Consider the following 14,819-nt stretch of genomic DNA (forward strand, 5'->3'; position numbering starts at 1 on the left):
ATTATAATACTGTATGTACGACGTGCTTTGCTATGGCAAACTTCCAAAAAACTCAGTGGGTAACAAAGCTTGAGACCAATCGAATCAATATTCTTAAACTCTTCAGCTAAGAATTCTGGACTCACAACTCGAATAGCTCTTAGATACATTGAAGAAAAAATGGATTTTTTCACATTGTATCTATGCCCTGAAAAATAATGAACATAAGATAAATTATTCGTAGGTTTTCTGTAGACACTAAGCTTTAGTGAAAAATCTTCCCTATGAATAAGTACATCTAGGAATGGCAAACATTTATCATTTTCAGTCTCCATAGTAAATTTTATAGAGGTGACTTGATCATTAAGTTTGGCTACAAATTCGTCTGTATTTACATCTGAAGGCCATATACACTATAAAATTTACTGTGGAGACTGAAATTGATAAATGTTTACCATTCCTAGATGTACTTAGAAGAGAGAGAATGAGAGAAGAAAGAAAAGAGAGAAGAAAGAAAAGAGAGAAGAAATCTATACAAAGAAGAAGAAATCTATACAAAGAAGAAGAAATCTATACAAAGAAGAAGAAATCTAAACAGATATCGAAAAAATAAAACAGACACTGAAGCGATCATAAAGGGTCCCGGTTGTACAGTCGGGTTAGTTCTCGATGCACAATTGAAAATTCCAGGTTCAAATCCCTGGTGGGTCAGAAATGGTTGGTTACATTTCCTTTCATCTAATGCCTCTGTTCACCTAGCAGTGAGTAGGTACTCAGGTGTTAGTCAGCTTGTTGTGGGGTTGCATCCTGGGCAGGGTCAGTAATGCGACCTGGGGGGGGGGGCTCGATTAAAGTCAAGCATGTATTCTTTCACATATACAAAATGAAAATAAAAAACCTCCTAGTATTGGACTTATTCCTGCAGTTGAAGGTTCGTGCACAGAGGATGACAGAAATTGGTGAAATTTTAAAAGACCAATATGAGGCCATGTTTAGCACCCCAATAACCAGCATGAAAGTTGAAGACCCACATAGCTTTTTTTTATGAACGATATCCAAATCCGGACAAAATAACTGATACTACCATGAGCACAGAAGACTGACTGACGAATTGACAACATGTCTGTGCACTCTGCCTGAGGTTGTGGCTCCTGGAATTCAGTACAATATTTATAATGAAATGTTAAGTACCAGTAGCATGAGTGCTTAGTGTAATACTGTATAGAGAGAAAGCTCGAAAACAGAGGAAATTCCACAAGCACTTATATCGCAGATATAGCTTTACTATACAAGGGAGGTAGCAAAGCTCTGGCCAAAAACCATAAAGGTGTGTGGGAAGCCCAAGTAATTGTCTGGTTGATCACTAACACACTTAACACCATGCCTAATTAAAGTTTTTGAAAGAGTGATTAGGAATCAAATCTTCAGTGTTATGGGGAACAATGAACTTCACAACCAGGTCAACATGGAGTTAGATCAGGAAGATCTTATCTTTTGCAATTGCTCAACCAGTAGGACAAAATCACAGAAGCATTAATGCAGATTTTTATGCACAGACTTTGATAACTGTGACCATGGAGTGATAGCCCACAAAATAAAATCAGTAGGAATAACTATTAAAGGGGGCACTTGATTTTAAATTTTCTATCAAACAAAATGCAAAGCGTAACAGTCGATCAAATCAAATCAGGTCCAAGCACAGTGAAAAGTTGTGAACCCCAGGGCACTGTCCTCGCACCACTGCTTTATCTCATTTTCAAATCAGATATAGACAAAAATACTAGTCACAGCTTCGTGTCATTCTTTGCCAATGATTAAAAAATTAGCAAGAAAATTACCTATGTAAAAGACTAAAAATCTACAAGCCGATATTAATAAAGTCTTTGATTGGGCAATGAAAAATAACTTGATGTTCAACAGTGATAAGTTCGAGGTATTTAGGTACTGTGTGGGAAATGAAGAACTTAAACAAAATACAGAGTACAAGACACAATCAGATATGTTCATAGAATCTGGGAATTATAATGTCTGATGACCTGATGTTTAGTGAACATAACCAAGCAAATATAGCATCAGCCAAGAAAGTAATAGGGTAGATTGTGAAAACGTTCAAACAAACGTTGTGAAAACGTTCAGGTATGATTGAGGGACGGGTAGTGAGACCTGGGTGCAGTAGGGAATGCCATCTACTATAACATAAATTGTTGTTTAACATATGCAAAACAAAGGGATAAAATTTTTGCTATAGTATTAGTGTAAACTATACTTTATAACAATTTAAAAAGAACATTTTTCTTGCAGGTTATATCACAGTCATCGGAAGTTTTAGAGTTTGTAAAAAAAGACATAGATGAGTTTACGAAAGTGGTGACGGAAGAGGCATCATCAGTGGTTTCTTCAACAGCTAACACACTCAAGGAAAAACTCAGGGTGACTATTTAAGCAAATTTATGTTCAGAAATTTTATTGTAAAGGGATCCAAGAGTGAAGATGTTATTTTAATTCGGTAGTTTTATTGGTACAGTGGAACCTTGAATGATGAGCGACTCCAGTTACGAGCATTTCGAGTAACGAGCGAGCCACTTGCAGAAAATTTGTCTCGATTAACGAGCAAACCACATGGTGCTTCCTAACGTTCCCGCTGGTTCTCGGACGCCTCCAACGATAGTGTTGTTGTTTTGTAAGACGAGTGTTTCACATGATGAGCTCGGTGCAGGAACGGATTAAATTTGTTAATCGAGGCACCACTGTATTTATAATGCTTCAAAGATGTGTATGTAATATTGTTTCTGTGACCAGGTTCCTTTAGTGCTAGGTACAGTATCTATTAAAATTGCTATGTTACTTCAGAATATTAAAAAGAAAAGGGACAAATATTATGTTGTTGCTAATTGCATAAAATTAAAGTTCACATTACTTGCACTTGATACCTAATATTTTAAAATACATTGTCCTCGTAAGTAAAACATATACTGTACAAGTATTAGGTTCATGGATTTTTTTCTGTGGGGAGCCCCATCTGCTTCCTGAAGCTATCCTACTGATATAGTGCTATATTAGTTGGGGGTCATCAGTCGCAGAGTTTTTGTTGCCTACCATGAGCCATACCCAAAACCTGGCCCCCTCTCAGAGAGGCGCAGAGAGCAATGGCCTATGAGCACTTTACATTTAAAGAATGTCATATTTTACCATCTACCAGGGAAGGCATCCAGAAAGGTAGGCAAATCAAAACAGACCACTGTCTGGTTGAAAATTGCGAGCTACGTCCTCAAAATAACAAAAGAACTCCCCCAGAAAGAAAACAAACAAGCCGTGCATCATCCAACTAGCCCCTCCCCTCTCATTGAGCCATCCTGGTCCTTGGACAGGGTGCTCTACTATCTCTCTTGTCCTCGGTTCATGGTGGTCCCATCGGTTCGAGATTGGTGAAGCGAGTTGGTGAGCTTCATGCCCTCCTCCGGTGCACAGGTTCTGCTCTTTCGGTCCTGGTAGTTGGTTTGTTCGGTTGCAGCCTTCTCCTTTTCTGGAGAAGAATGAGACGGCCACTTTCCAGAGGGGTCCTTGGGTCATTGCTGCTTTTTTGGTCAGGCTGGGGGTGCATCATGTGTTGTGTCCGGTATCGGCTCTTCACCATTCCTTGCGCGCCTCTGCTTCTTTGGTCAGAGGTGTGCGTTGGGGTGATCCTGTTTCCCTCGTTCCCTGTTCCAGGGCTCAGGCCTCCCAGGTCGTCTGCAGGGTCATTACATCCAGCCAGCCTGTGGTCTATCTTCATGCCCACAACGTTTGTATGTTTGCTGCTTTGACTGCAGTCTTTGGCAATATGTCCTGGGCATAGGGATTTTGGAAGTCCAACAGTGTCTTGGCCGTGGGTTATCTCGTCAATGTGCCTGGTCCTAGTCGACCATGTGGGGCTTTGGGTTGCAGGTTGCAGCCAGTTGTCTCAACTTCGGGTTGAGGAGCGAGTGGCGTCTACCTCCCGGGTAAATCCTTAATTCCATCTCTTTGGTGATGTAGTTCCTGGAAACTGTAGGGTTCCCCTACAGAAAACCAGCGTTCAATGTAATGAAACGCCATTTTCTGGGTGAGCCCTGAAGGCTCCCTAGCAACCCTCCCTCTTTTCAGTCGGCGGTTCCGGTTCCTTTTTGATGCTCAGTCTCCAAACTGGATGGCTTGGGTACCCGGCGTGGGGGTGGGGGGTTAAGAGGGGGGGGATGACCTTCACGGGCGTGGCAGTGAAGTGTGACGTTTGCATGTTTGCTTGTTTCCTGAAGCTGTAGGGTGAATTCTCTCTCCCTGTTCAGTTTTCAGTCGCAATTTCTTACCAGGTGGGGTTTGTTTTGTTATCCCTACCTTTCTTGGTGCCAAACCCAGTCGATGGCAGACATGGAATGCCCCCAATCATATGGGGGGTTTCTATAGGCCATTAGTCCCTTTGCCTCTCTGAGAGGACCAGATTCTGGCTCGTGATCCCCGGTAGGCTGAACTCCAATTGACTGATGCCCCCCAGACTAATATAACACATATCAGCCTAATAGCTCCAGGAAGCCTACGGGGCTCACCCAGAAAATGGCATTTCAGCCTGATAGCTCCAGGGAGCCTCTGGGGCTCACCCAGAAAATGACATTTCATTACATTCAATGCTGGGTTTTTCTTATTTTAGGTTATATGGGAGTATTATTGTGGAACTTTCAGTGTCATGGTCTGCATGTGTTAATTAATAGCCCCATTAAGGGTATAAATTAATATTAACTATTCAATGGAAAATTTACCTTTAATGTATTTAAAATTATTATATTATAATATTCTTTCAGTTGGATGAAGATGATAGTACTGCTAATCACATGAAGAAGAGTGTTAGTGGCTTCCTTAACCATGTAGCAGAAGTTTTCACACCACCTCCAGATGATGCAGACCAAGAAGCCATTGTGATTCGTAACCAACAACCTGTCATATTAAATAGGCTACAGGTTAGTTCTTTTGCCTTTTATATGTGTAATGGAAGTGCTTGTGTGTACCTGCGTATGCATTATTGAGCACATTGATTGTTTGATGCTATTCATATTTCAGTACGACTGACTGTTAAGATCTGTCCATTAGGCTTACACTAGTGGAATAGAAATCTTCAAATACGAAAGCTGTACTCGGGCTTCTCTTGTGCCGAGATAAAATAATTGAATTTTTATACAGATTATTGGTTAAAATTGCTGATATCCTCCTTGTTGTTTTGCAGGCAGCAATTTATGCAATATCACAAGATCCAGCCACTTTCTTGACGGACCCTGAAGGAGATGAATCACATTACGAGGCTTGGCTTTCGAAATTTGACCTGGAATCGCGACAGACAGAACTCTCCGACCTTCTTGTTAACAATCAACCACTTAGACATAATTATACTTCGCTTGTTCCAGCCCAGGTATGCTTCCCAATTCTTTTTTAAAACATTATGCTGTTAATGCAAATATTGTACAGTATGTATCTGTAATCTGTAGAACATTTGTTAGAGACTTTGTAATGAGATGGTTGTCAAATTGCCCATTACTGTAGTATGAAAAAAACTCTTATTATGTATTTGGGTGATAGAAAGCAGTAGTACTATAATTAACTGCTAATTATAACTCCAATTGACTGATTCAACCAATTGTAGAGTCAATTCCAATTGACTCTACAACCCTTAGACACTGGTTATCGTCATATGTTGATTCACAGGTAATGTGGTTATTATCATATGACGATTTAAACAATTATTGCCGGGGTTTTACATGTAAGATGCAAATAATGATATAATAAATAATAATTCACTGTGTCGGGGGGGACAGGAAGCCAGAGTGAATTCATACACGTTAGGCTTTTTATCGAGGTTTGCCCCCCCCCTCCCCCCCTCCCAGATTGAATTACTGACCCTGCCCAGGATGCAACCCCACAACAAGCTGACTAACTCCTGAGTACATACTTACTGCTAGATGAACAGAAGCATTAGGCGAAAGGAAATGTGTCCAACCATTTCTGCTCTCCCGAGATTCGAACCCAGAATTCTCGATTGTGCATTGAGAACGAGCCCGACTGTACTACCGGGACCCTTTATAACAGGGTATATAATAATATAACAGCTCTCTGTGGATGTAATAGAGTTTATCTTGATCCATGAAAAAATCCTGCTGTCATTTCTTGATTAAGTTACTACGTGAATGCGGTTATCTTCATGAATGTTACTAGGTGAATGCAGTCAATGGCATTGTATAAAATTGTATGATAATTACATGACATGTATACCAATGATGTTAATATGGTTTTCATAAATGTGATTGTTGTAAATGAGGTATACCAGGTAAACCAGTCAAGTGAACCATTACGTGTACTGGAAGCCTATCGTCATCTATGGTGCCACATTGGTAGCTTACACCTTTCTTTCAATCTGTATGGTGCCAATTAGGCCATATGCAACGCATCCTCCGAATTAACAGTACGGTTTAATACTAAGTGTAATAAGTACAATTCCTGACTGCTAGAAATAGTACATAATTACACTTGTGTCGTTACATTTACCTCCCCATATTCGGAGGATGGGCTGGCCATGTGTCATCACCCAGAGCCCAACACCATTGTATAATATCTTCATATCCTTTTCACTACTCTATATGGTTGTAATAAAGTATGCCAGGTAAACCAATCATCAATTTAAACATTAGTGATAAACAATCAGAAACATTCGAGGAAGCACAGGAGTCGTATCTCTTATACCTCAGTGTAGAGTACAGGAGTCGTGTCTCGCATACCTCAGTGTAGAGCACAGGAGTTGTGTGTCTCATACCTCAGTGTAGAGCACAGGAGTTGTCTCGCATACCTCAGTGTAAAGCACAGGAGTTGTCTCGCATACCTCAGTGCAGAGCACAGGAGTTGTCTCGCATAATTCAGTGTAGAGCACAGGAGTTGTGTCTCTCATACCTCAGTGTAGAGCACAGGAGTTGTCTCGCATACCTCAGTGTAGAGCACAGGAGTTGTCTCGCATACCTCAGTGTAGAGCACAGGAGCTGTCTCACATACCTCAGTGCAGAGCACAGGAGTTGTCTCGCATAATTCAGTGTAGAGCACAGGAGTTGTGTGTCTCATACCTCAGTGTAGAGCACAGGAGTTGTCTCGCATACCTCAGTGTAGAGCACAGGAGTTGTCTCGCATACCTCAGTGTAGAGCACAGGAGTTGTGTCTCATGCCTCAGTGTAGAGCACAGGAGTCGTGTCTCGCATACCAAAGTGTAGAGCACAGGAGTCATGTCTTGCATACCTCAATGTAGAGCACAGGAGTCGTGTCTCGCATAACTCTGCATAGAGCACAGGAGTCGTGTAGAGTATTCCTCAGTGTCAGCAAAGTTGGGCATCGTGTGTTGACAGACACCACAGACAACACCACCATGTGTTGACAGATACTCGGCAAGAGCTACGAGGAAAGGTTAGAGGCATTAAATATGCCAAAATTAGAAGACAGGAAAAAAAGAGGTGATATTATCACTACTGTACTTACAAAATAGTAAAAGGAATTGACAAAATTGATAGGGAAGATTTCCTGAGACCTGGAACTTCAAGAACAAGAGATCATAGATTTAAACTAACTAAACAAAGATGCCGAAGAAATATAAGAAAAATCACTTTCGCAAACAGAGTGGTAAACGGTTGGAACAATTTAAGTGAGAAGGTGGTGGAGGCCAAAACCGTCAGTAGTTTCAAACCATTATATGACAAAGAGTGCTGGGAAGACAGGACACCACGAGCGTAGCTCTCATCCTGTAACTACACTTAGGTAATTACCAGACCACATAGCAACCTTTCCAGTAAAGAGAAAAATATTCACTAATTTGTATGTTTTTCTTATATTTTGCATATAAATTAAGAATTCTATCATAAGATACTTTATGAAAATATTTTATTTTTTGTGCATAGGCAGTAATGACCCCCACTATCTAAAGGTTAAAAGGGAATTTGTGAAAGTGGAGAAAATGTAAAAAATTCAACTTGTCCTCTTGAATAATATATCACATTTTGTTGTCAAAGTCCCACCGAACCGATAATACTTCTGTTCAGATAGTACTTATGGCAACAATGTGGACCATCGTACATATATTGAAGTAATGGACAATTTAGAAAGTAGAATTTGGTATTATTGAATTTGAACAAACTGGGAAAGGTTTTGTATTTATGTTGCTAATAAAACTTAGCTGAACCTAAACTAATCCTCCTAGGCCTAATATAGTATAAATGTGCCACACCTGTTGACTACCTGTTGACAGTTTTGGGGATCAATGTTCTCAAGAACCCAGTCGCTGACCAGGCCTCCTGGTTATTAGGCCTAGGAATATATATGTTTGGTTTTAAGCTTTATTTTTCCCAGGCTTTTATAAAATGGAAGTACCAAATTTGATCTAATTGTCAATATATGTATGATGGTCCACGTAGTTACAAAAAACTAGCGTTGAATGTAATGAAATGCCACTTTTCTGGGTGAGATCCAGAGGCTCCCCGGAGCTATCCAGGTTGATATGTAACTATTAACTTTCTGGCATCAGTCAAAGAGCGTGGAGTGCTTGCCTACCGGGGACCTTGAGCCAGAACCTGGCAACTTAGAGAGGCATGAGGAGCAATGGCCTATAGAAACCCCTGTGTGGTTAGGAGCATTCTATATCTGTCGTTGACAGGGTCTGGCACCCAGAAAGATAGACGCCCCAAAATAAACCCCAATTCTGGTAAAAATATTACTACCGAAAGCTGAACGAGTGGACAGAACTCCCCAACGAAAATTAGCAAACGAGCATGACGTCATCATGTTGCCGCGCTGCTGTCTGAGCACCCCCCCCCCCTCCCCAGGAAGGGGGAGCCCCCAGACCCTCACACAAATTGCAGGTAAAGGATAATATCCAGAGGTTGAAGATGGGAACCAGTTTCACGGAAAATGAAAAGGAGATGTGTGAAACATTAAACGAAAAATTCCAAAGTGTGTTTGTACGAAATGAAATCTTCAGAGAACTAGACACAATAAGAATTCCAGAGAACAACATAGAGTGTATAGAGGTGTCTAGAGATGAAGTGGAAAATATGCTAAAGGAGCTAAGTAAGAACAAAGCAGTTGGCCCAGATGGAGTTTCACCATGGGTTCTGTGAAAATGTGCATCTGAGCTCAGCATTCCACTTCACCTGATCTTTGAGGCATCCCTGTGTACAGGAGTCGTAGCAGACGTGTGGAAAAACGCTAACATAGTTCCAATCTACAAAAGTGGCAGCAGGGAAGACTCCCTCAATTATAGACCTATATCATTGACAAGTGTAATAGTGAAAGTATTGGAAAAATAATAAAAACTAAATGGGTAGAACACCTGGAGAGAAATGATATATCAGACAGACAGTATGGTTTTCGATCTGGAAGATCCTGTGTATCGAATTTACTCAGTTTCTATGATCGAGCCACAGATTTTACAGGAAAGAGATGGTTGGGTTGACTGCATCTATCTGGACCTAAAAAGGCTTTCGACAGAGTTCCACATAAGAGGTTGTTCTGGAAACTGGAAAATATTGGAGAGTTGACAGGTAAGCTTCTAGCATGGATGAAAAATTTTCTGACTGATAGAAAAATGAGGGCAGAAATCAGAGGCAATGTATCAGACTGGAGAAATGTCACAAGTGGAGTACCACAGGGTTCAGTTCTTATACCAGTGATGTTTGTCTACATAAATGATCTACCAGTTGGTATACAGAATTATATGAACATATTTGCTGCTGATGCTAAGATAATAGGAAGGATAAGAAACTTAGATGATTGTCATGCCCTTCAAGAAGACCTGGACAAAATAAGTATATGGAGCACCACTTGGCAAATGGAATTTAATGTTAATAAATGCCATGTTATGGAATGTGGAATTGGAGAACATAGACCCCACACAACCTATAAATTATGTCAGAAATCTTTAAAGAATTCTGATAAAGAAAGAGATCTAGGGGTGGTTCTAGATAGAAAACTATCACCTGAGGACCACATAAAGAACGTTGTGCGAGGAGCCTATGCCACGCTTTCCAACTTCAGAAATGCTTTTAAATACATGGATGGGGAAATACTAAAGAAATTGTTCACGACGTTCCAGGTTCTGGCTCGTGGTTCCCGGTAGGCAAGAACTCCATGCACTTTGACCGATACCAGAAAGGTAATACATAGTTACATATCAGCCTGGATAGCTCCAGGAGGCCGATGGGGCTTACCCCAGAAAGTACTATCTAAACAGGTGGATGGTTCATATAGCCCAATACAATAATTCTCAGTAGGTGATGGAACTTGTTACTTCCCTCATGCTACTGTAATGGTTCTACCCAGGCCAAATTGTCTCCTGCCTGTGTTATAAAAGGGTGCTAAACCTGTTCTTCTAATGCCAAAAGAGTGGTAGTTAGATCATAGAAACTTATGTACTTTGTAATGGTTTTGTGATAATTTTGTGGTAAAGTTAGTGTTATGCATTAACTTGATGCAAATATCCTCCAAATAGCCCTTCATCCCATTATACAAACCAATTCCAAAGCCCCACAATACGAAGAGTGCTACTAATGCGCTGTAGTATCTCAGTTATTTTATCACGGAAATCCTCATCAATAATGGTTGGTAAAAGGAGAAAGTGTGTTGATGATGCACAAGTGCATTGATGATGCATCATCGCATGATGCATCATCATCCCATGATGCATCATCATCGTATGATGCATCATCGTCGCATGATGCATCATCGTCGCATGATGCATCATCGTCGCATGATGCATCATCGTCGCATGATGCATCATCGTCGCATGATGCATCATCGATGCATCATTCGAGGCTGCCATTAGGGAATCAAGGGAAGAGTTCATGGATTGTCCATAGGGAGGGTATGGGGTGAGGGGGAAAGGGAGAGTTGAATGAACATCTGAATGGTGACAAGGAGGGTTTGAGGTGAGGATGGTGGAAGGGTTGCCCTCATCTCTCTGGTTGATGGGCATCTGGTTGGAGGTTCCCCACTCCCCTCTGGGACCATTGTGCTGGGGACTGTAGTTCCCTGGTTCTCTCTTCTCTACCTGCACATCCTCCTTGCATTTACTGCCATGGTTCTCTCTTCCCTCATCATGTCCCCCCTAAGGAATACTTGTTTGAATGTTACATTGAACAGTTGGCTCTTCCTTGCTAGAATTTCCTTGTTTGTAGTCTCTTTGTGGGACTTTGTGCTCATGTGGTTGCCCCAGAGGCATTTTTTTTGGAGGAGGGTGGGGAATGGGCTAAGTTTTGGGTTGTAGCAGCTGGTGTATCTGCTGGTGCACTTTTTGCTGCTGCTCCTCCTTCCATATTCATCTGGCTTCTTTGTATGAACCCCTTGTACAACCCCCCACCCCCTTGCTCTGGGGCATCTGAGGGTTGCGGTGCATGGCTGTGTTTCATTGTGGGTGTAGGTCAGCCTTCTATGGGGATTGCCCCTTCCACTTCAAAGCCAGAGACAGTTGAGCTGTTACTTCCCGCTGGAGATCTGGGCTTCCTTTTTTTCTGGGGTATATTTGGCTTGGGTTCTTTTAGCATTGGTAATGTCATCTTGTCTGGTCAAGTGTGTTGCTTGGCTCTTCCCTGGGGTTTTCATTTCGAACTTCCAGGGCTGGTGGGGGAAGGTGGAGCCTGGTGAGAGTTCCTGGGTACCCTTCAAGCCTTTCTGGTCTTTGTTTCCATCTACAGAGGATATTTTTCTCAGGGTGGAGGGTTTTTCTTCTCCATCTGTGTTCAAACTGGATTCTACAGCTGCTTTCCCTTAGGTTCACTTCTATGTCCCATTAGGTTCCACAGATACTTCTTTCCAAAGGTTCCTGCCATCCTGCCTTGCGCCTTCTCCAGTTTAGGTGGACCTCCATTGACTACTCCTTTGGGTTCAGGACCTCGCTTCCCTATTGGACCTGGCATCCCTTGAGTTTGGGTCGGCTTTGTCTGCTGGCTCTTATTAAGAGGTTCCTGCTTAATCCTGGCTTGCTTGTAGCCCTCTGTTTTCCTTGGGGTCCTGGCATGGCTTTTGGCATTCCCGGATGTGTGAGTGGCAGGAAGTGGGTCTTATCTTTTTAAGTGTTCTTGGGTGGTGGTGCTTTTTTGCCTCTTGGGAGCTGCTTGTTGGCTTCAGTTCTCTCCAAGCATTTGGGCAGGTGGCAACTCAATGTCTAGACCTTGCTATGGAGGGTCACAGGACTTATGCTCACTTGCAACCATTTTGAGTATTTGGGAGGTTGTTGATTTGTCCTCTGACCAGCTCCATTGCAGCCTGGGTGTTCTGGCATCTGTTCCTGGTAATTACCTAAATGTAATTGGCTAATATAGTTACAGGATGAGAACTACGCTCGTGGTGTCCATCTTCTCGATACTCTTTTGTCATATAATGGTTTGAAACAACTGACGATTTTTAGATTACTAAACTTCTCACTTAACTTGGACAAACTGTCTTCCACTCTGTTTGCAAAAGTAAACTTTCAAATAGTTTTTCTACAGCTTTGTTTCCTTTGTTTCAATCTATGAACTCATGTTTTGGAAGTTGCAGTTTTCAAAAATTCTTCTTTGTCAATTTTGTTGGTTCCTGTTACTATTTTGTATGTAGTAATCATATCACCATCTTTTCTTCTATCTTCTAGCTTTAGTGTATTTAACACCTCTAGTCTCTCCTTGTAATTCTTATATTTCAATTCTGGAAGACATTTAGTTGCACATCTTTGCAGTTTTTTCTGTTTACTGATGGGCTTGAGATATGGGCACCATACAACTACTGCATATTCCAATTTTGGTTTTGCAAAGGTCATATAACCAATACATGGATGGTGAAATATTAAAGAAATATTTTGCCGTCCATGTATTTAAAAGCAATTCTGAAGTTGGAAAGCATAACATAGACTCTTTGCACAGTATTCTTTATGTGGTCCTCAGTGACAATTTCCTATTGAGAACCACCCATAGATCTCATTCTAAAATAATTAGATATATGTGGATACACATTTCAATCCCTTGGATCATCGGAGATTTGAACTTGGGCCTAAAAAGTACAAAACCACTGTCATACCAACCAGACCACAGGGATGATTGTGAAACCGTAATTGTGAAACTTTAGAGGCATTTTTAGAAGACTCGTCCTGAAAGCAGACTTGGGCGGCTCTGCCATAGTTGCTCACTTCCCTCCTTCAGGTGGTGGTGGCATTTTTCTGGTTCATCTTGTGTGTCAATGGGCTGTGCTGGCCCAGGTTTTAGATTCAGCTTGATTCTTAACCCTCTTCATTTTGCCTTACCCGTTTTTGGTATCAATACTCTTTTTTTTGTGGGGCTGTATCTTTGGGTCTTCTAGCCTCATAGTTGGATCCATTTGCAAGGGGTTCTTCCCCGCTTTAAGGTACAAGTAAAGGACAAAATGTAGAGATGAAGAAATGTGGCTGAAGTACAGTATAGGAAAAAGAAAACTGCAGAAGGCCAAATGGAAAGTGAAGGTAGTGAAATAGACAGATACACAGTAGCAACATAAGAGAAATTAAGAACAAAGCCTAGTGGGGCTAAAGATAAGTCATATCACACTTGTTAAGAAGGTTAGAGTATTTAAGTATCTACTGAGAAAGGCAAGAGTCAACAGAAACAAAGTCAGGATTAAGATTCATGTAGGGCAAGTTGTGTATAAGAACCAATTTGACAAGACATGGCACCTGTGAAGAGTAATGGCAGGAAAAATGCAGAGGCATTTCATTACATTTAATGTTGTTTTTTATGTTGTGATTATTTCAACTTATTCAATAAGTATAGTATTTGTTCTGAAGATAAACTATCAGCTAGCTCAATTATTTTAGTGCTGTTAGAAAAATAATTGCATTTGTTAATATTTACAACTGTTTTTAGTTAATAATATTTCAAATATTTATTCCATAATCATAGTTAAGTATACTGTATGTGTAACTGTGTTCTTGTGGTCAGGTCTCCCATGTAGTATTTTGGCATCGCTACTTTTATGAAGTCCAACGATTAGAAGCAGCTGAAGCACGACGACAAGAGCTCAAACAACGTGCGGATAAAACTGCCAACGACTCGGAGCTTGTGTGGGATGAAGGTATGGCAACATTCTCTCTGGATTTCTCTTAATGGTTACAAGTTATTCAGAATATAATATTGTATAAAATTCGTTACTGTAAAGCATAGTCATGTTTAAACTGGGACTTAACTTAGATAAAGTGTTTTAGTATTGTTAATTCCTTACCATTTTAGGTACATTGCTCTAAATTCATTTTTGTTTTAAGATTCAGTCTTTTGGAATTAATACTTGATAATGGTCAGATATTGTGAAGGAACTTTTAAAATGGAAGTCACATACCAGTTAAAAGGGAAGTTACATATGATATTTCTAGGAGGGAATTTTGAATCATGCACAGTTGAGATATTTTTTCTTTGAGCAGATCTTAGAGTTGGTGTAAATTTTGAGTGTAGATAGTGACTGATGATGGTATTCATTTTTATACATAAAAAATTATGCATGTTAATACACTTGCATTTCAACGATGCAGTATGCGTGTTTCCCAAAAAACTAGAGCTTGTGTTTTGATAATACCGTACTGGAGTGTGTCATCAACTGGTATATATTTCCTCTAAACATAAATATTGCCATTATATGATGGAGACTGTTCAAATCACATACCTCATGAGTGGGTTGAGCTTAGTAGCGCTCCCTACAGGATTCAACGCAAGTGTTGTGTATGTACCCTCTCACATGTTGATTTCTTTTGGAATCTAGTGATATTTGGTGCTACATCTTTTAGTGGATATAGTATTGTATGTGTGTTCATGAAGGAAAAA

At 40.6% G+C, this 14,819-nt stretch overlaps 1 protein-coding gene across 5 annotated transcripts in view; it reads left to right on the forward strand.

Moving 5' to 3' along the window:
* LOC123772162 (BSD domain-containing protein 1) overlaps nt 1-14,819 on the forward strand; it is a 45,593-nt gene that overhangs the window by 3,813 nt on the left and 26,961 nt on the right. For all 5 annotated transcript variants that reach the window (XM_045765190.2, XM_045765191.2, XM_069311075.1 and 2 more), the window contains 4 exons: nt 2,281-2,409; nt 4,791-4,946; nt 5,210-5,392; nt 13,947-14,079. In XM_045765190.2, the coding sequence (XP_045621146.2) occupies nt 2,281-2,409; nt 4,791-4,946; nt 5,210-5,392; nt 13,947-14,079 (601 nt within the window). The remainder of the gene's footprint in view (nt 1-2,280; nt 2,410-4,790; nt 4,947-5,209; nt 5,393-13,946; nt 14,080-14,819) is intronic.

This window comes from Procambarus clarkii, chromosome 69 (assembly GCF_040958095.1).
Source record: "Procambarus clarkii isolate CNS0578487 chromosome 69, FALCON_Pclarkii_2.0, whole genome shotgun sequence".
Taxonomy (NCBI): Eukaryota; Metazoa; Arthropoda; class Malacostraca; order Decapoda; family Cambaridae; genus Procambarus; species Procambarus clarkii.